The sequence below is a fragment of the Brachypodium distachyon genome, chromosome 3 (assembly GCF_000005505.3).
Source record: "Brachypodium distachyon strain Bd21 chromosome 3, Brachypodium_distachyon_v3.0, whole genome shotgun sequence".
Classification (NCBI taxonomy): Eukaryota; Viridiplantae; Streptophyta; class Magnoliopsida; order Poales; family Poaceae; genus Brachypodium; species Brachypodium distachyon.
In genome coordinates this window covers 55,341,506-55,362,346 of record NC_016133.3, presented here as the reverse complement: position 1 = coordinate 55,362,346, position 20,841 = coordinate 55,341,506, and the positions used below count along the sequence as shown (strand labels likewise).

The window sequence follows — 20,841 nt, the reverse complement described above, 5'->3', positions numbered from 1 at the left end:
TACAAAAGAAAAACATATTCTAACCGTGTTCAGGAAGCCTCGAACAAAGCATTTAGTAGACAAGACAACCACCAAAATATGTCACGAACATTTGGTATATAGATTTCTTTCTTCTTGCACTGTTGATTTACACTGTAAATTTGTACAATCTATAACTGGGGGGTAAGGCTACTAAGACATTGCCTCTCCCTACGACCCCTAGGTAAAAGACTGATTTGAAATATACCCTACAAAGAATGATCTGCCTTGCTTTAAAAGGTGTGGCTTTTTCTAGTAATAAGGGAGGAATCCCATCCCAACCCTAATGACTACCTATATAGCTGGTGAAAAAGAGAATGAAAACCCAAACAAGGCATGCATGGAACGAAGGGTATGCAAAAAAATGTACAACAAATCAAGAAATAATCTAGTGAGGTATCTAGCAGTATAAAGCTCGAGATTTCACAGCCCTAATCCTGTAAAAACTGGAAGGCGGGATTCTCGAGTAGCTCCTCAGCTGGTTTGACATCTGAGAAGTCCTTCTCCAGTATTGTGTTGGTGATATCCTCAACTGAGAATGGAATGCTGCATTGAAACAAAGAGAATAGATTGGGAATGCTGTATTGTCCCAACTCCAGACTTACCTAAGCAGTACAATATCATCGACATTAAATGAAATGGTACTTATCTTACCTCGAATTATCGTCCAACAGAAATGAACTACTTTCTGCATTGTTGGAGTCCTCTGTCATTAGGACCCGCATGTTACTAAGAACCTGAAATTTTAGGGGGTCGAGTTACTTTTGGATCTCATACGGGGAGTAGTATATGCATTATATAGCTACAACATTAATCAGGAATTCACATTTACTGAGCACAAAGTGTCTGCAACACATTATCTTGAGTAGAAAAACGTGGAACTTTGTGTACATTTTGCAGCTACGAAATGTAAATATCTTGTCGACAAGAATATATGTTTGCAGATAAAACAGCAAAGTTCAAAAATAAATGGGGCTTACATCTGATGATACACTTTGCGTGTTGTACTTGTCATCCCAGTATTGTGTACAAATTCTGTATAGCTGTTGGACGCTCAAGATCTACAGATGTAAACAATTGAACATTTATCAGAACAAGGACGCTTTCATACTTTGCAAAAGTAAGAAAACATGAACCAGAGAAGCAAGAGAGATTTCAACAAAAATCAGAAACGGGATTAAAAGTTCTGATATTTTACCGGACATAGGTCATGGACTATCTCATCATAAGATATTCTGAACTTTTGGAATATAACCTGAACAAAGTATTAAAATGTTATCAGTACTTGAAAGTTACAGTCCAGCACAGGGCAAAATCAGTTCAAATTTAAACTGAAACTGACATCTGCTTTATGCACCAAAAGTTATGAATTGCGAGGTTTCCACGCAAAAAAAATGAACCTTATTGAATCCAAGATAAATACAGAAAAAAAAATCTGGGTGATTGTAAGACAGATACCACACTCAGTGCATGCCAATATTCTATACATGTAACTGATGCACAAATCTTAATGTGAATATATAAAATTCCAAAAATTAGTAGAACAGGACAACGTACCAAAAAGCCCACAGCCTGTCTGATATGCCTGATTTCATCCCATGACGATGCTGCATACTGTAACCAAGAAACTTCAGCAAATTGAATCATATAGGAAGACTCTAGGGAATCATACAGCAGGCAGATTACCTCAGCAGTTGCCTTTGCACACCACAATTCCAACTCAGCTAGACCAGCTTTGACATACTCTCCATTGCTGAAGGAGCAACACTCACGCCGAAGGAGTAGACTACAGAACGGACAACAATCATGTAAAACACAAGCTTCCACACATCTAGAAATCAAAACTCCAGAAGATAAACTCACCTATTGAATAGCTGTACATTAATGTATGAGAATATCTGGGTAAAAATTTTCTGAGCCAAAACTGGAGGTACCTGAGGACAAACAAAACGACAGCTCAACATACATCCAGCTGAAGTGAATCGCATATAAAAAGAGATTACACATACATGGTTATCTTGTAGAATCCTTAGAAGGACATCCAGGTTCTCGATAATTTTCTGCCAATGGTTACTCTGAGGTTGACCAGATGACCTTCCAGACATTCGCAGCATGCTAGCTTTCATTGTTCTTGGAGCCTTGTGATTATCAAGAGTATGGTTAATAAGAAACCAAGAATATGTCTATACTTAAGTACCAACTGGCAGCTTATATGACCTAATGCCAGTTAGAAATAAGCAGCAAAAACACAAAAGGGGGGTATGTTACCTGTATGCATAGAGAAATCAAAGATGACAATTCCTTTTTAATATTGTCTCGGATGATTCCATATATCTTCTCCACATAAGCAGTTAACTGCTGCTTGAAAAGTAAGGCAGGATACTTGGCCTCAACTTGGCGGACGACATCAGTAGCCTCAACATGCATGTTGGCAAAAGATGCAGAGCGCAGGCCCTATTCAAATGAATTAACAACATCAGAATCCAATATCAAATTCTCCAATGCCCCCCCATCAATCATGAGCATGAAAAGAACAATAACATACTTGAGCCATTCTACCAAACAGTGATGTCGGCTGAGGAGGTTTTTTTCGTGAAACACTCCCAGGTGCACCGGCAGCTTTGAGACTTCTTTGTAGAAGGAAAAGCAAGCTAGACGTATTTGAGAGCCAGTAAGCAAGGTTGTCATTATCCTCCTCATTCTGCACAAGGACTTCACAATGTAAGCTGACTAGGGGAGGGGGAAAACACGTTTAGTGAATTTATAAGCTAATTAAAAAGTAAAAACAATCAGGCTAAAAGGGCAATTATAATGCATTGGTCTAAAGGAGAGTCTGAAAAACAGTGAAGTGAAATGATGATGGTGTTCTTGTTTCCCCCAGTAACGAACTTTTGACAAACAGAATTCTGCTCATACTAGATCAGAAAAATTATAAGTGATTTAGATTTCCATATTACAGTCTTACGCTTAGCCTAATTTTCTCACTTCAACACTGTTTTACAATGAAAGCTAATTTTATTTACTTTCTTAGAGAAGATGGCTGAGTGTACTGATGTTTAAATATCATAATGAAGAAATACCTCTCAAACATAAGCGTCAAAAGTTCAAAACTTACCCAAAACAAAGTAATGGTAATACCAAAAAAATGAGCTTGCAGAGCACAAAAGAGGACAACTCTGGTGGAAAATGTAATGCACAAAGGATGGCTAAAATAGGAAGCTTACTAGTCCCTCTGATCCATATTACTTGTTGAAATATTACATGTATCTAGACGCTTTTTAAACATAGATACATTCATATTTGGGCAAATTTGGCAAATTTGAGACAAGTAATATGGGTCGGAGGGAGTAAAATAAAAGGGGACCTCTACTTTTGCTAACATACAGCTGGGCGTGAGGTGGACAGTGGTAAGTTCCCAAATTAAAAATTCAACCAATGGTCCCTCATTTCTACTAATTCCATTTATGGCTTGAATATTAAGACCAAAGTTCAGGTTCCAGATTACCTCTATTGCAGATCCTATTAGCTGAATAAGACGATCAAAAACACTGGTCTTCTCCGCTTCAAAAGATTTCCAGTGAAGGAGACATTTATATATGGTAAAAGCAGCAACTGGCTTCCCCTCACAATAGCCAAGGTTTTTGGCTACACAGTCAATAAGTGCATCAACATTTTCCTACAAAAAGATAAAAGTGTTAAATAACCATGTTTACAGAAGAAGTTTAAACTTTAAACAGTACAATGTGTTGACTTACCAGTTGCTTCTCAACAGAAGATTTTCTCAACTTAGGATCTCCATTGCCATAATCCTTAATAGCAGGGGGTGCACTTTGGGGTTCCTGAAACAGGAGAGCGAATTGTCGTGATATTATGGGCACAAGCGGAACGTGAAGAGACTGCACTAAATATAAATATTAAGCATAAACTACAAACCTTCGGTTCTTCAACCTCATGATAGCCGTTCTCCAGGTTCTGAATAATAGAGAAGAAAGCAGAAGAGATGAGTGAAGGAACATAAGCATTTCAACAGCAGAAGGAAGAAGAGACACCGTTTTGCAGGCCACTCTATTTCTACCTTTGGAGCAATTGGAATTGACAAATGTTCAGACATGCTCCTTACTGGTGTGGTCAACAATGCTTGCCTTTGCACTTTCTCATCACATTCCATGTTGGATATTTTCTCTTGAAGCCTGAAGCAGAATACCAAAATATATATGTTGATCAATATAATAACTATATATTTTTCACCAATCAACATCTATGCAGAGGTACTCATATTATTAAGTTGGGTTAGGAATTACAAGAACCTTAGCATTGCCATGTTCAAATCATCAATTTTTGACTCAGCATCCATTGCCTTTTTTAGTCTTTCCTCGCTGAGTTTGTTAGTTTCGTCATATTTCTTCTCAGTGTCATCAATCTTCTTTTCAAGAGAACTGACCAGAGTCTGTAGTCATGAAATGAAAAGTGTTATAAACGTAATAAGTAATATTTCTTCTCAGTGTCATCAATCTTCTTTTCAAGAGAACTGACCAGAGTCTGTAGTCATGAAATGAAAAGTGTTATAAACGTAATAAGTAATTACAAGAATATCAAATGGGCTGAATAGAAGAGAAGGAATCTCACAAAAAAATGGGTAAAGCAAACAACAACAGTGCTTTAAGTTATAGTAGCAGTACTAAGAGTGCAAGTCATTGGTGATAGTGAAGAAATTGGAGAAAGATCCCAATTATGTTCAGGTCTCACCTTAAGTTTATCATTTTCATCTCTAAGCTTGTTCATCAGCTCTGTGTCTACAACAGGAACCTCTTTAATAACTGGAGCTATGTCTGCAACCTTTTTTGCCGCCTCCCTCTCCTTTACTAGTGTGTCTTTTGTTTCTTTGTACTGTTGTTGCACCTCTTGCAAGGTGGCTTGCAACTTTGCATTCTCTTGTGATTTAGCTTCCTCAAGATCAGCCTACAATGAACAACCACGCATTAAGCAATAACAATATATCCTCAGGTTAGCTAATCAAATATCCACATTGCACATTTTACTGAAGAAAAAACAACGCTTGCATAAACAAATCAAGATCTCCCGTCCAAATTCCCAAATGTTTATGATGTTTCATATGGCAATGGTTTAGGAAGCGATGGTGAGTTTATTCATGTATAAACAAATCAAGATCAAATATACGTGCACTCAGATCAATTTTCAAAAATAATGTAATTAAAATGGTGAGTTGAACCATTGATGACGTATTTGTGTATGTTGCACATAAAGAATATAAATTGGTGTCCATACACCCAGAAGACACTATATCAGTGACATGCAGTATTCTTGAAGTTACAATGATAAGGAGAAAAAAACAAAAACAAAAAACACTCACTCGCATGCGCTTCTCCAACTGTAGCCGCCACGTAAGCTCTTCAACTTGCTTTTCCAGTTTATTTTTGGCAGCTTGCAAAGCACCAGTTTCCCGTGCAGCCTGGTAAGAGATAAGCAAGGAAAAAGATTAGAAATGCTGAAGCTTGATATGATAGTATATTTTCACTATTAATTGCCAAGGGTTTTTACACTAATTGCCATATGCACCATGAGGTATATCAGAAACTAGGAAATGCAGTTTTGTACAATATCCTGTAACTAAGACCAACGGAACTACCAGTGGTTCCAGGAGTGGAAAACAATACTGTAGATGGAACATAAAAGTGCCTGGTATGCACGAACATACCATTTTGAGTTTACGAAGCTCCTTTCTAGCAACTTTCCCTCTCCAGATGCACTGTGTAGTAAGAGCAGCTTTCTTTGTTCTTGAATAATCCAACCTCGCCATGAATTGACGGCATCGACTCTGAAACAAAAATATGAACATATATAAATTATGAATTTCAAAGAACATTTTAAACTGATCTGCTAAACTGGAACTAACGACATATTAACTTATATCAGCATTAGTAGTAGTAGCAATGAAGTTATAGGGTTTCATGACACTAAACTAGGGTGACAGGAGATAAGTGAGCCAATCCGTAGTCTTCACTACTAAACTAGAATCCCCTCTATAATTTTGAACCAAAAGTAGAAAACCATAAATAAAAATAGCTTTCAGTTCAGGAACCGTATTGGCTTATTACTGTTTCCTACCTCAGAATCATCGAACCAATTACCATGTTAGAACTGCTGATCAGAGATACGCACATAACATGATCTCTGCAGTTTCAGAGCTACAACTAACTAAGGAACTAACGGTTGATTACCATTTGCTTGTATTCACACATGCAGACAAAACTAGTTTCTTAAAACAAATGTTACCTGGATAATGATAGCAGCTCTTGTTTGTCGTCTGAAGTGGATCTCTTTACGTGCAGCCAACCCACGTAAACATGATTGAATTGTAACCGCTGAAACATAAAGTTCAGTGTATGCCTTTCTTGCATGATGCATGCGGTAACTAGTCTGGATCTTGAGAGAAGCAGCTTCTCTGCGGAGACTCTGATAAACTCCTCTTGCAATCTCTCCTTCAAATATTAAACCAACCATCTCAGAAAACAGTCACATGAATAAACTTAAATTAGGTAGAGGGCCAAACCGAGTATGATTTGGAAGGAAAATTCTCACCGCGACAAACCGCCTGAATTTGTACAGCTGATCTTCGTAGTGCAATGAAACTCTTTTTGGCCAAAAACGAGCGGATTTTCCTCTGAATCAGGCTAGCTGAACGTCCTAACACTTCATTTCTACGAGCATCAAGTTCAGCCATTTGACCAGCACGGAGAAAAACTTTTGTCTTGCCAATCTAGATAATCCCAATTGCAAAACACTACAGTTTAGTCAACTCATCAAGGATGCAATCGATAGCATATACTAGATTTAAAAAAAAGGAGTTCAATTCAGGAGGGAAATGCCTATTTATGTGATTCACATAATCAACTACAAGACGAACTTGCAGGGCATAAATTTAACACTGTTTCAAACATCTTGACTCTGTAGCATAGACAAGATAAAATTCTATACAGGAGAGAACGCATCTTTCTTGCATCTCTAAACATAGAATTATTAATTATGAAGAAAGAAAGGTGATGTTTTAACGTGAAGTGCATATATTGTACTTAACCCATGTCTCAACATTTGCTGGATCTTGAACAATGTATTGACCATACAAGGTTACGTATGAAAAGGCTATAGCATCGCCACATTAGAAAAAATAGCAATGGTGTTCCTAAACAAAAACACATTAATGTGTTCAATGTTACACTAATGTGTTCATTGTTACACGTTAAGGTGTCAAATACCACAGATCAACAGTGTTAGAAAATGTACACTTCTCCACAGCATCCATTACCTGATAACCTTGCAGATCTACCTTCTCTAACAGCCTTCTTACAGCAATAATCTCATCAGAACTTGTAAAAATGAACACATGTCAGGATATGTAAAAGGCTTAACCAACAAAACCAAGAAGCAAGAACAGTTTTTGACAACTAACAATATAATAATACCTTCCACTCAAAACACCAGGTGCAAGAAGACCAAAACGATCAATGAACTCGTAGAATGTTCTTCTAGTTGGATAACCAGCACAGCTTATCCTAATTGCTTCCATAACTCCCTGAGGAAGCCAACTTTAAGTCCTAGGAAGTCCAAAGCAAAAGAAAAGCTAATGACAACAAATCTTACTCCGCATCTCAGCTGCTGAAGAACATTCTGGTTCTCAAAAATTGCTGGCTTCAATAAACTATTAGGCTTTACACAACGGATGTAGTGGGGCTCAGTTGCACTCAATGTTTCCAAGAGAGATTGCAATTGTTGCTGCATTTTTTATAAAATTATAAATTATTAGAAGCATGAAGAATTGGAAGTGACTGGGATATAGTGGAAGTATTAAATGAACTAAAAGTAAGTGATTATGCACCTTGAATCTGGAACCAATCGAAGAAAACTTCGACGATTTTGAGGAGTCCTCAGAGAGAAGAGGGAAAAGGCTTGAAACAAATGAACATCCTGAAGCGCCCAAGAGAGCTTGATGCTCAGCAACTACATAATCCTTATTCTTCTCCAAAAATAGCTCTGTTTGATAGGTCACCTGCACATCAACTCTTCATGTTAGACTTGTTATAAAGACAACTCTAACTAACAGAAACAAGGCAATTTGTACTTACATCTCCGGCATAATGACATATTGTAAAGTCTGACCGAGATAACTTCGGCTTTGTAAAGCGCTTGTGATTTTTGAAAGTCTGGTATAACTTCTGGGCGAATGTCTCGTGCGTTGATCTTGGCAACATACTGTAAAAAATCACATGCGGATAGATTAGCAATTTGTAAGACTGGTTTTTTTCCTATACTAGAAAACGAACAGGTGAACAAAATTAAATCATCATTGAACCATACCAAGCTTCATCCAGAAGGGCAATAATTCCACCAGGTTTCTGAAATGGAAAATTTAAATGTTTAGATGGAAGTATGGATTATGGAACATAGCAAGACAATGAAGTCAACATGATGTACCAACGTATTTTGTCTATGTCAAAACTTAAATAAATTAACAAAATGGCTATCTAAGAATTGGAGCCAGGTATCAAAGTGGCAGAAGCTGCTATATTTGTTTGCCAGGGATTTTTTTTGCATTGACAGGATGTATTTGGTTTCATTTATTACATTGTCCAACATATGGTACAGTTGGAATGTTGGATGAGCCCAAACCACATGGCATGTTGAAGAGAGTTGTTTGGTTGGATGTTCAAGATGGCACAGAATTACGTTTCGTTACTTGTAGGTGATATGGGCAATCATAATGTTTGGTCCTATATGGTTGCTGGAATGCTGGGTACCTGTCTGCGATAGTAGAGGATTATGTTTCGGTACTAGTAGGTGATATAGGATGGGAAATCAGAATGTTGGGTCCTACAGTTGCATGGAAACCTCAAACTTTCATATAAATGGCAAATAACAATTTTGAACATAATAGACTACCCAATAATCAGCGGTCGTTGTTATTAACCAACATATAACCACCATTCATCATTAGTAACTAGTGCTGGTGGTTGTTAACCACCACTAAATGTTAAATGAGCCCTCATGAATATGAACACATGCAAACATGGCGTACAATATGTCAGCATTCAGTATCTAGGAGTATTCCAATACGAATAAACCCTCATTTGGAAGAGCTTATTTATTTCAGACAGGTAAACAACAAGATGCTACAACCTAACTGCAAGGTAATAAAGAAAGAAGAGGGAACGAGTATGAAGAAAATAACCTTATCTATGAGATCAAGAATATCCTGGTTGTCAACGAACTCAATATAACTCCAGTCAATTTCTTCTTTGGTGTACTCTTCCTGCTCCATCTTAAATACATGCTGCAGGAAAGTACAACTTTGCAGTTAATTTTTTTTTAGAATATGTTAAAATATCCTCTACGAACAAAAGAGCTATGTAACAGTGAAGCTGCTGCTTCTGGATCTGACTAAAAAAGCTACAAAACTTGCCTGATTGAAGTGCTGCTGCAGTTTTTCATTTGTCAGGTTGATACAGAACTGCTCAAAGCTATCAAGACCCAAAAAAGTGAATCAGTGAAGAAACAAAAATCATCAAAGGGCAACAAATGGAAAGACATTATGCAAAAAAAGATAAAAATGTATTAGTCTTAATTAAGTGGATGATCAGAAAGGAACTTAGGGAAATAAACCTTAAACACCATGGTGAAAGTCCTATGAGTAATAGATATACATATACGACCTTAAACACCAACTGTTCAACTAGCATCGCTCGACTGATGGTGTGATCATGATCTTTGGAACAAAAAAAAAGTAAGTTCACATAAAAAAATGCAAAACCAATACCTAAGCCTTAGTACCAAGTTTTACATATTTCTACCTTGTACAATATACAATATCTATGATCTTACAGAAAACCTAGCCATGCTGAATCTTTAGCATGTTAATCAAATGTACAAGAGAAGACCTGGCACAGTGGCACACCTCACTGGTGGATAGACCTCAGTTCTCAGAACATGAGATAAATTGACCTCAACTGTGGACAAGAACTTCAACATGGATAAGTAGCTAAATTATACCATGATCTCACTACAAGGTATGCAATGAAATAACCACTCTCTACCTAAAACTAATGTGAGCCCAAACCAACAGTTCCTCTAGCTGGTCAATCAAATTGGCAAAAACACATCCACCATGAAATAAATCTACCAAAGTGTACCGATTAAGCACCTGTTTATCTTGAAGCTCTCAAACCCGTAGATATCAAGCACTCCAATTAAGCATTTTGAATTTGGATCTTGGCCAATAGAGTTGTTTATCTTATTCACAAGCCTAGGATCAAAGGTCATTTGTCAGATAACCATCAAGAGGAGACATTCGTGAAATAGCCGTGCAGTTGTTTCTGAATTGGAACAGCAACCAAGTGTAAACTTCATATTGAACTCACCAATCAAACAACCGTGAGTACACAGTCTTAGCAAGTGCATCTCTACTACCCTTGGCAGCCTCAGGATCCAAAGTTTTTACTATGTTCTCGTCACGAGTCACAATGACACGTTTACACAGTGAATCCTCTAATGCTTTCTCATCACACCTACAAGACCATAGTTTGAGATTTTGTCAGATGTATAATCATTCAAGAGTTTCTAAAAATAAGCCAAAGAGCACATACATGAAGAGCTCAGCCGCTGTCCTTAAATGAAACATTGATTTTTCATTTTTAGGTTTCGACGAATCTACATCATCCCCTTCTGCAAACTCAACATTTCCCAAGTGGAGAATGGCAGCAACAACTCGGAAAATTGCTTCCTAAAGCAGCATACAAGCACAAAGCAAAGCTCAATAAGGGTGGATAAACTTCAAGTGATCAAAAATAGTAGCAGGAAATCATTGCCGAACCAAATATGTACCTGCTCTTGAGAACTGATTCCAATAATATCCATGGCCTTTCTAGTTTCAAGATACTCCTTCGATTCATCTAGGCCTTCAATCTTATAGCATTTGGACTGATTAAGATAGTGAAATGTACTGGCATCTCCTAGTTTGTATCGCTCGAGTTCCTGATATGAAAAAGCATACATTAATCATATCCTGCTTGAAACACAGTATTTTAAAGAGCAGAAGCGCAAGATGTTTAGTGTCCTGGTATAGTGAGAGTAACAAATAATTAGCAGCGGAAAAAATGTCACAGGAGGGAGACTAGAATTCTTTAAGTGTTACATCATAGTGCATGCCACAAGGAATGGTAAATATGAATGCTATAGTACGCATGCCATCTGAATTGGTACCACTTGGCGCTGATCGATATAGAAGTGGCGGCGCAGTTGGGAAAGAAATAGCAACGAGGGAGGGGGGGGGGGGGGGGAGAGAGAGAGAGAGAGAGAGAGAGAGAAAGAGACCAGTCAATCTAGAGAGCCTCATGAATTCTATCTAACTGTGCCAAATAAATACAAATCGGACACTGGATAGGATATTCTAGAAACATTTAGGATGGTATATGTCATGTCAAGATGAAGATTGGACTATATAACCCGTGTAATGGAAGCAACAAACAATTACAGGTTGTAGAGTTATATAAATATGTCTGATAGAAAAAAGACATGAACAGACAGGTATGGAGAAGTACCTCAGGTGGGGCAGCACAGATCATGTAGAAACAATGGTAATTTCTCTCTGAATCAGATATTTGACAGACACGTGATCTCTCGAGAAGGTAAGTTCTGACGGCAGCTCCTGATATTCTTCCTTTCTGATCAAACTGGATCTCAACAAATTTACCAAAGCGACTGCAGTGATAACGCCCAGAAGAGAAATGGTTGAGTGGGAGAAGGTTACCCACAATATTGCAACACATAAAGAATATTCTTACCTTGAATTATTATTTCGGACAGTCTTTGCATTTCCAAATGCTTCAAGAACAGGATTAGACTGCAACAGGGATATGAGTTAATCAGTTAAGAAAATACACCAATAGGTCACAGAATTAGTTGCTTGGAACTAGGTGAGTCAAAAAAATTACTACCTGAAGAACTTGCTTCTCCACAGTTCGCCCTTCTGAGGCAGCCTTCCCACCCATGTATGCAAGATAACGCATGATCATTTTAGTACTTTCAGTTTTACCAGCACCACTTTCTCCACTAACAAGGATGGACTGACTTATTCCTTCATTTAGCATCAATCTACAACAGTAAAGTATCAAGATTTTTCCTTAGTCAAAATGGAAAGAGAAAAAACAATAACTTCTTTTTTTGGTAAGTATCTATTTAAATATAACCACCTAGTGATCCCAACATGAACCTACCTATATGCAACATCTGCAACAGCAAAAGGATGGGGACTTAATTCACCAAAATCTGCCCCTTTATATTGTTCCATCATCTGAATATCGTACAAATGAGGCAGTCTTCGGAAAGGATTTACAGCAATCAAAATACTCCCAGTATACGTCTGTTTCAAAACAAAGAAATAAAGAAGGCATATAAGAGGAGAATGAATGAAATTACTTTGAATTGGTGTTAGTGCAAAGTGTATGCATAAAAATAAAGTAATACTCCCTCCGTCCCATATTAAGTGTCGAAATATTACATGTATCTAGACGCTTTCTAGGCATAGATGCATTCACATTTGGACAAATTTGAGACACTTAATATGGGACGGAGGGAGTATTATATAAAGAGATGCTAACTTACATAAATTTCGTTCATGTCATATCTAGATTTCAAGTTTTGAAGAACCCCAGGTTCATGAAGATAGGCAAGTTTCGTCATGTCATCAACACCACATGGTGATTCCTCGGGATCCTTAGCGTGGACATCAGATGCTTTTGCTGTAACCTGGAAAAGGGGGCCAAATTTGAACAGGGTGTAAACGCCCTTTTTAAGTGTTTTGGCTTTTGTGGAAGGTAGACTTCACACGGTATTTCTAAGCACTTTAATTACTACAAGTACACACTAACAAACTTGCCAGCTAGCCAACTCCTAGCATCATACGAACAACTTACCGTCTTTTCATTGGAACACTTGATCATGACCGTGTCTCCATGAACTTTTATGACCTCCCCATCAATCCAGGCCACATCGGGATCCTCAACCCAAACCTGGGATCCCACCGCAATGGAAGCTTGGGTCGCCTGCATGAATACATACAGCCTGGCATTAAACATAGTAACTTGATCTGAAAAACGCGTATTTCCTAAAATGTTGACCCTCTTGTGTTCCGCAATAATCACAGCGGTACGTTATCGAAACAAACAACGGACACTGACTTGAGAGCTCAACCATTTTCTGGCGCGAACAAGAGCGGTATGCTAGACCTAACAATCAGCAGGGTAGCAACAACTAGGTCAACGCCTACAACATCAGAATCTGTCAGAAACTCCTCATTTCTCATCCATGGCCTAAATCTCCAATGGGCAGACTATGCGGGTGCACAGGGATTCAGTACAACTGTGAATACCCGAAATAATTTCAGGAAAATAACTGCTACTGACAGTAACAAAAACAGTCTTAGAACAGCAACAGAACTGAGCTAGGGCTTCCTTACCATCAATCACAACAATGGATCTCCAGTCCACGGCAGTTCAACCCAGCAAAGCGGGGGAGGACGACAGCGGACGTTGAGTCTGGGACGAAACGGGGGAGGGAGACGTGAGTACAGCGCGGCGACCCGTCGGCCGGCGGGATCCTAGGCCGGCGCGGCGCCCCGAGCCGCCGAGATCCAATCACCCACAGGGACGCTCGCCTCGAAACGCCAATGGAACCGCGAGATCGGAGGGGTCACCGAGAACTCCCCACGCCACGAAGGAGAAGCGACGACAGCTACCCGCTGCCCCCGCACGCTGGAATCGCCACAACCCTCTGCCTCCGAATCTGTTCTAGACCCCGACGAAATGCGGCGCGTCAAGTCCACCCCCCACACGCCGCCGCCACCGCCGCCGCAGCAGCAGCAGCTTTATCTCCGCTCTGGTGTCGTCCCGCCTGGCGTGCGGCGCGTGTTGCGGCGAGGGCGGTGCTTCCTTTGCTTCCGCTCGTGCTGTCCCCTCCCAATCTCTCTCTGCGTTGCTGTTTTGTTTTCGCTTGCACGGAGGAAGAGAATGAAGGAGAGAGAGAGAGAGCTGCGATGCGTATGAGAGGAGACGCTGTTTTTTTTTTCCGTGTCTTTTGATTTCTTCGTCTTGAGTTTTTCGTTTACTTCCGGAGGAGGGGGGTCTGACTGCAGCATTTTCTTCCGGGTCTCTTGGGTTTCCCTTTTGCCCCGTTCGGGTCATGCGAGTAACGGGTTTTGGATGTCTCTCATGCTGCTGATAAACCTTTTTATTATGCGAACCAAACAATTCTCCGGTTCTCCCTAAAATGCTTGACTATAAATAAAAATGACCTAGCTAGTGTACACATGACATGCTTTTCTTGGACCTAACTTTTTGATATGCTAATTAGAGTCTACCATAACTATAACACCACATCCCTCAGAAAAACCTATGATTTTGCGATGGTAGTCTTTTAGGGTTTTGGGGATCCTGTAACGATTAATTTTAAGTCACTTCTGATTTAACAGTGCCGAGAGGATGTGATAACAAGAAGATGTTGGTGATGAGAAATGTAATTTATGTTTCATGATGCAAATCGACAAAAGAGTAAGTGACGGGGGATGGGACACAAAATCAACATCATGAGCGAGATTAGATGCCATGGTTGAGAAACTATTGACCGGAGAAAAGTGGTGGATGTGGCCATTGCATGCTTGCCCTAACATTTTCACCGACATAAATTATAGTAATAGAAATATAATTAAAATACTTAGATTTAGTTTTGCAATGGTATGTGCATGTATATGCTCACAAATATATAAATAACATATTCCTTTTGCATTTTTCTGCATCTTCTCTAGCAAGTTTCTTTAGTACTTAAATATAAGATAGTTTTTGAACCTATTGATGCTAGAATATCTCGGACCTAGAGGCGAGAAGTTTGATCCCTTACCAAGGTACCAAGTCAAATACCAAGTGAGCACGAGCTCGATCAGTGGCTACATCAAATCACATACATATACGAACCTTGTATAGCGCCACGTGATTGTTTTGTTAGAAACAACCAATAGATGTGCGGTCTATTCAAACCAAAGTATTACATAACATTATAGGCTTGCCCCATGGCATCAACCTCATAGAGCTTGAGTTTAGTTTCCCCTCCTATCAGGGTTTAGGACCGTTGATGTTCATTGGTGGTCAATGCCATAGCCCTGAGCATAATATATGTGTTGATGTTTTCTTTTCGCTTCTCTAGAAGAGAGAGAGAGAGAGAGGGGGGGGGGATGAAACACTTTTTCGTGTCTTCTCCTTTTGATTTCTTTGTCTCTAATTCTTCATTTATTTTCGAGAAGCGAGTCACAACATTTTCTTTTTCAGATCTTTTGGGTTTCCCTTTTTGCCCCATTTCGACCATGCCGCTAACAAGTCTTTATGTCCCTCATGCCGCAAATACCTTTAGTAGTAACTAAAGAATGTTGTCATTATCCCTTAAATGTTTGTTCTACAAAAGTATTGCTGCCTAACCTAGATAGTACATGATAGACTTAATTTACTTTGACCTAACTTCTTGAAACTTATTAGAGCCTACCTTAACTATAAATTTGCATCCCTGGTGAAAAAACTGCAATTTAAAGTTGATGTTATTTTTTTACATTTATTGGGAGCTTTTGACTTTGATTTGTTGAGCCACTCGTGGCCTAGCAGTTGGGCCTTAATATGAGTTGAGAGATTGGTACAATAGCTAGACATTTATGACGATAGTATGATTTATGTTTCACCATGCATGCCAAAAGAGTAAATGGCATGGAATGCGATGAATCAAATTGTGTGGGAGACATAGTCATGTTTGAGAATCTAGCGAGAGGAGGTAGAGGTGGATGTGTCACCCCGAGATTGTGCTGATGTGGCCATGAGCATAGAGTGATAAAACTCTATAAACAAACTCAATTTCGTAGTGCTCAGTGGAGTAGATGTTGAGAAATAAAAAATTAACATCATATTTTTACATTTAGGTCTACAACGAGTTTTGTATCTTTAGACAACAAATACAAGATAGTTACCAGACAGAATGGCAATAGAATAGCTCGGGTCTAATTTTGACCGAAGTTTCAATCTTGGCAGTGGTGCTAAGCCAAAACCCTAATCGGCACCCCGGTAAACTACTGTCGATCGGTTTAGACACATCCTCCCTCACATGCGGGTCATCTAAGACCGGTTAATGTCATAACCCTAAGTGTAATCTCTTTATAAGCGAGTCACACTGCTATGTTGAAAGTTAACAATTTGTTTAGGTCATGTCCAGCGCAAAGACACTAAATTAGATGTTTAGCTTACCAAAATAAAGACAACAAAAATAATAAAGAACTGTCAAGCGTCTCATGTTCTAACCCTAGGCGCTGATATCAGACGCTAATTAAGGGCTTCTATGGCACAACCAAATTTAACCAAGGCACCCGATGCTCGCGACGTATGCTGGCCCATTTCCTGTGATTATGATCGTAGCGTCCAGTACAAGCGCTCCCGTTGGACATGGCCTTAGAAGATTTCTTAGCTTCACTCTTATCGTACATCTTGCATGTTGTAAGTTAAAATTCAATCACAACTGTATATCGTTTTCTCCTTCTTCTTTCTACGGATGAGATTGGTGACATATACTCGCGAGCAACCCAGAATATTTGCAACTCGAAAGTCAGGAGCAGGACACAAAATTGCACCTTAGACTCAAAGAATTCGTGATGTACATTTTATTTGCTCAATTCACACAACAAAGTCCTGTGCCTTGCTTGCTCGTACGTGGTCGGTCGGTAGGCGGTAGCTGTTGACTTGTCGTGCGAGTGCAACCCTGTAGTAAAAAGGTTCCTCCATGCTCCACAAGACCTGAACCGCAAAGCCAAGCAGGCAGGCGCCCGGATCCGACATGGTATGGCCTTGCATGGGCACGGGGGAGGGGACAGGACTATTTTCACGGCAGACGTGGCGCAAGCTCACTGGCCAGCCCGGATGCTGTTGCTGTGTCAACTGTCAAGGGGAAACGGGAGAAGAAAGCATGGGCCCCTGGGACAATGACAGGCGCCGTTTGTTTCTTGTTCCGACTCGTTGCTAGACTAGGCTCCGCTTATCTCACCGCCTCGTGGGCCCGTCACGTTGGTGAGCGGTGGCCGTGGGGCCCCTACTTAGCTGGGTCCTTATTTTTTAAGCGGTGGCTTCCAGCGTGGCCTCGTGATGCTTTCTGTGCTGTGCTGGGATCGACCGGGCACAAGCGACGCGCGGCGCACACACTGTACACACGGTTTCACGGCTTGGATTATCTGGACTGGACACAAGGGCATTCTGGGGATTTTAGCGGAATGGTCGGTGCTCTGCTGCGGTGTGCTGTATACTTGTATTCTGCCACCGGCATTGATCTGCCCAAACACGTAAACTTGTTTATACGCGTATAAATCAAAAGCCTCCTCCAGGTTGTTGGCCCCACGTCTCCTCGTGTCATCGACCGAGCTTCGGTTGTCTCGCATGAAACCTACTCCCTTGAGTGCAATTTTATAATTTTCTTCCAAATTCCGTTTTTAATTATTTTTTCCTTGTGCGTGCATGTTTATGCTTCCAAGGAAGAACGACGTAAGGAGGTGTAACGTCCTGCACGTATCTGACCCCGACGTCGAAACGGCCATCTACATACATGGATGAACGGTACGTATAGTAATTTATTGTTTGCTGGTACTAATTTATGGCCATACATTCTGTATATGGTTGCTCATAAAATATTTGCAACCTATGAGATTTTTTATAATTACCTGTTTTGCTGGTTTAGCTGACTATTTATTGTGTTTCCAGGTGATATATATGGAAAACGATTTATTTATGACTCGGGATGGCAAACGGGCGGGTCTATGCCTAAACCCATCAAACCGCTCATTGCCCGTTTTAGAGAATCCACGTGGCTGATTTCTATCGTTGTCCATATCCGCTGGATTCCAAATATCGTTGCTATAAACTCAATTAAACTTTACCAAACAAATCAAAAAAGTGCTAGCATGTTTTTTTTCGCAACAACTCATACACAATTGTTTATTTTACAGTACACAGCAACAAACAAACCCTGAAAGAAAATAAAGTTTAATTATCCATAAAAACTGTAGCCTTTATACCAAAATGTGTCACAACGTGTGTATATTTTTATATTAATTATGCAGGTATCAATGGATATCTGTAGAGCAAGATTGATGTCCATGCCCATGGAATCGTAATATGCTCCATACATTCTCGCAAAAATAATACTCCCTTCGTCTCATATTAAGTGACTCAAATTTGTCCAAATATGGATGTATCTATATATACCAAAAAACGTTCAGATACGGATATGTAATAGAAAGTCACTTAATATGGGATGGAGGGAGTAATAATATGCTCCATACAGGAGACGTGCTCGATAAGCGAATTATCCGCAGGTACCTGCCTTAATGAATAACTTAACACATTGCCTCATCATATTTATCTTTAGTCTTTACCATTGCGCGTGCTGACGATAGTTAATTTGTTTGCGTGTGCTTAATTGCTGCCAAGAGGGCGGTGTTCATATATACGAGCACGTGTTAGATATGAATATGACTAGATCAACGGGTTTAGATATAGGGCGGTCAATTCTTGATCCATAGATATGCATAGTGTTGTGATGGTAACCCGTACGCTGTAATAATATATCGCTGCAAGGAAGACCAACGTTTTCAAAACCAAAGGAAATAAATATACTGGTGGTGAAGTGAAAGCAACGACCAACGACAAAGCATGTGGCATGCATGATGCAACCACTAGCTACCCTTGGCCTGAACCTCACAATTCGCAAGCATGGTTTCTGATCATCATGGTTTCATGCCTAACAATTAATTCGGATACTCCGCCATTCACGGGTACCCTCTTTTGTTTACCCAAGAAATGCTGTCAGGCCTACCACGTTGATTTGGTCGGCACGAATCATCCGATCCAGTTGAACTGAGAATAACCGCGAGAATTAAACCACGGTTTCGCTCACCAAATAAACTCAAAGATGCAATATCCTCTGGTTCCAAAAAAACAAGTCATACATTTTGCTGACCCTCAAATTTTCTATTATTTGACTGAAACTTATAGCAAGAAAATGTATTATGAAGATCTTGATTTGACATTGTAGATGATGTTAATGATTTTTTATGTAAATAATTTTGAATTAGACCACGGTTTCACTCACCAAATAAACTTAGATATACTATGTCCTCTGGTTCCAAAAACAAGTCGTATATTGCTGAGCGTCAAAATTCTGTTATTTGACTAAAGATCTCGATTTGACATTGTAGATGATGTTATGATCAATTTTTTATGTAAATAATTTTGAATTAGAACAAAAAATTATATGCTTTATATTTTGGAGCAGACGGAATAGTGCTGAGCTCGCATCTAAATATTGGTCTCTATCAATAGCAATTGTAATCGTCTGATAAAAAACGAAGCGTGCACTTGTGTGAGTGTACATGTGTAGTGATGTGTACGTTTGATATATGTTTTTTTTCTCGAGAAGAAAAAAACCCTTAAGCTCTCAAATCCCTTCCATCACAAAACACTAGTACGGTGAAATGTCATTTAATTGATAAAAAAATAAGATGTTTTTGTGAGGATATCTTAAAAGTATCCCTTGTAATTTTTAATGTTTCTAAATTCAGAGTGGATAATACTCTACAAACCTTGAATACTCTTCTAACAACGCTTAACTGGACTGCTAGTATCGATCTGTATGCCCGCTCATTAAGCTAGCTTCAGGGCGTACGCACGCACGGGCATAGCTCTTTATGGATCGATCGAGGACGGACCAAACTATTGATTAACTACAAAACACAAAATTAGAACTAGTACTACATGTGTTAGTAGTTTAGGTGATTAATTAGTTAAGCCCCCTTGCATTGATCCATAAAAGGGTACGTCATCATCAATTGCTTTCATTCCAAAGATCTGCAATGGATAAAGTAAACAAAATGTTCTCATGAAGCAAACAAAAAACGAGTCATTGTTTGAAATGCATCAGTGGACAGGCAAAAGTTTTTTAATCAATGATCACCACGGGCACAGCTCCAAATGCTTAGTTAGATCCATGACTAAAACAGCAATGTATTCGCTTTGTACTTTTCCATCCATGAAGGCAATGAGATTAATTAATTATTCTTTTTTGCAATTGAAGTTTGGTAGGAAGCCAGAAATGCAAGTAAACTGGAAGGTGATCTCAAAAGCAAGCAGTGCATTAGCACCTAAAGAAGCTCCTTTAAGTATAGTTGCTCCCCATGCAGAATTACTAATTAATAATATTAAGCTTCTCTACTGCTAGGTGCTGAACTAGTACTATCACCAGTGGCCGTAGTACTAGAAAGTTAGAAACTAAAAAGGCACTTGTTTTAAAAAGCGGCAGGGAGTACTACAAGAGAGAGCATCAGAATCAGATGCAGGTAAACGCTTTGGGATTCCAGCAGCAGGGGCGAGATAAAAGAGTCAAATCCTCCCATCAATGTGCTGTCTCTTCTCTGCAAGATCCGCGAGCGAAAGAAAATAAAATCTACTCCGTATGTGCCACACGAGCATGCTCGGCAGTCCAAAAAGATTAGGGCGTCATGCTGCGGCTGCACGTGTTGATGAACTTTTTGTACGTACTGTATTAGGGATTGGAAGGTCGTTGCTAAACGGAGAATTGCTTAATTGGCTTTGAAAATCGAACTGAGATGGATGAAATAGCTAGGAAGCGAGATAGGTATATATAACCAGCCAGACTGATCACACACTTAATTATGACGATGACGGC

General features: G+C 39.4%; 1 protein-coding gene across 1 annotated transcript; it reads right to left on the bottom strand.

The window, feature by feature from the left end:
* Positions 1–77: 77 nt before the first annotated feature.
* On the bottom strand, positions 78–13,136 carry LOC100843681 (myosin-6). Its single transcript, XM_003572895.3, has 38 exons — positions 13,002–13,136; positions 12,691–12,834; positions 12,303–12,448; positions 12,024–12,180; positions 11,871–11,929; positions 11,628–11,787; positions 10,912–11,061; positions 10,674–10,810; positions 10,449–10,595; positions 10,232–10,333; positions 9,494–9,551; positions 9,263–9,364; positions 8,392–8,429; positions 8,160–8,286; positions 7,913–8,083; positions 7,678–7,809; positions 7,500–7,609; positions 7,343–7,403; positions 6,619–6,796; positions 6,313–6,518; positions 5,735–5,854; positions 5,390–5,488; positions 4,765–4,977; positions 4,326–4,465; positions 4,094–4,208; positions 3,952–3,990; positions 3,774–3,857; positions 3,524–3,694; positions 2,564–2,719; positions 2,287–2,472; positions 2,028–2,156; positions 1,882–1,952; positions 1,705–1,804; positions 1,576–1,632; positions 1,217–1,273; positions 999–1,079; positions 673–755; positions 78–564 (listed from the first exon to the last, which is right to left on the bottom strand). Exons 1-38 carry the CDS (start codon positions 13,134–13,136, stop codon positions 450–452), a joined length of 4,536 nt encoding a protein of 1,511 aa, XP_003572943.1. The 3' UTR covers positions 78–449.
* Between the last annotated feature and the right edge of the window lie 7,705 nt (positions 13,137–20,841).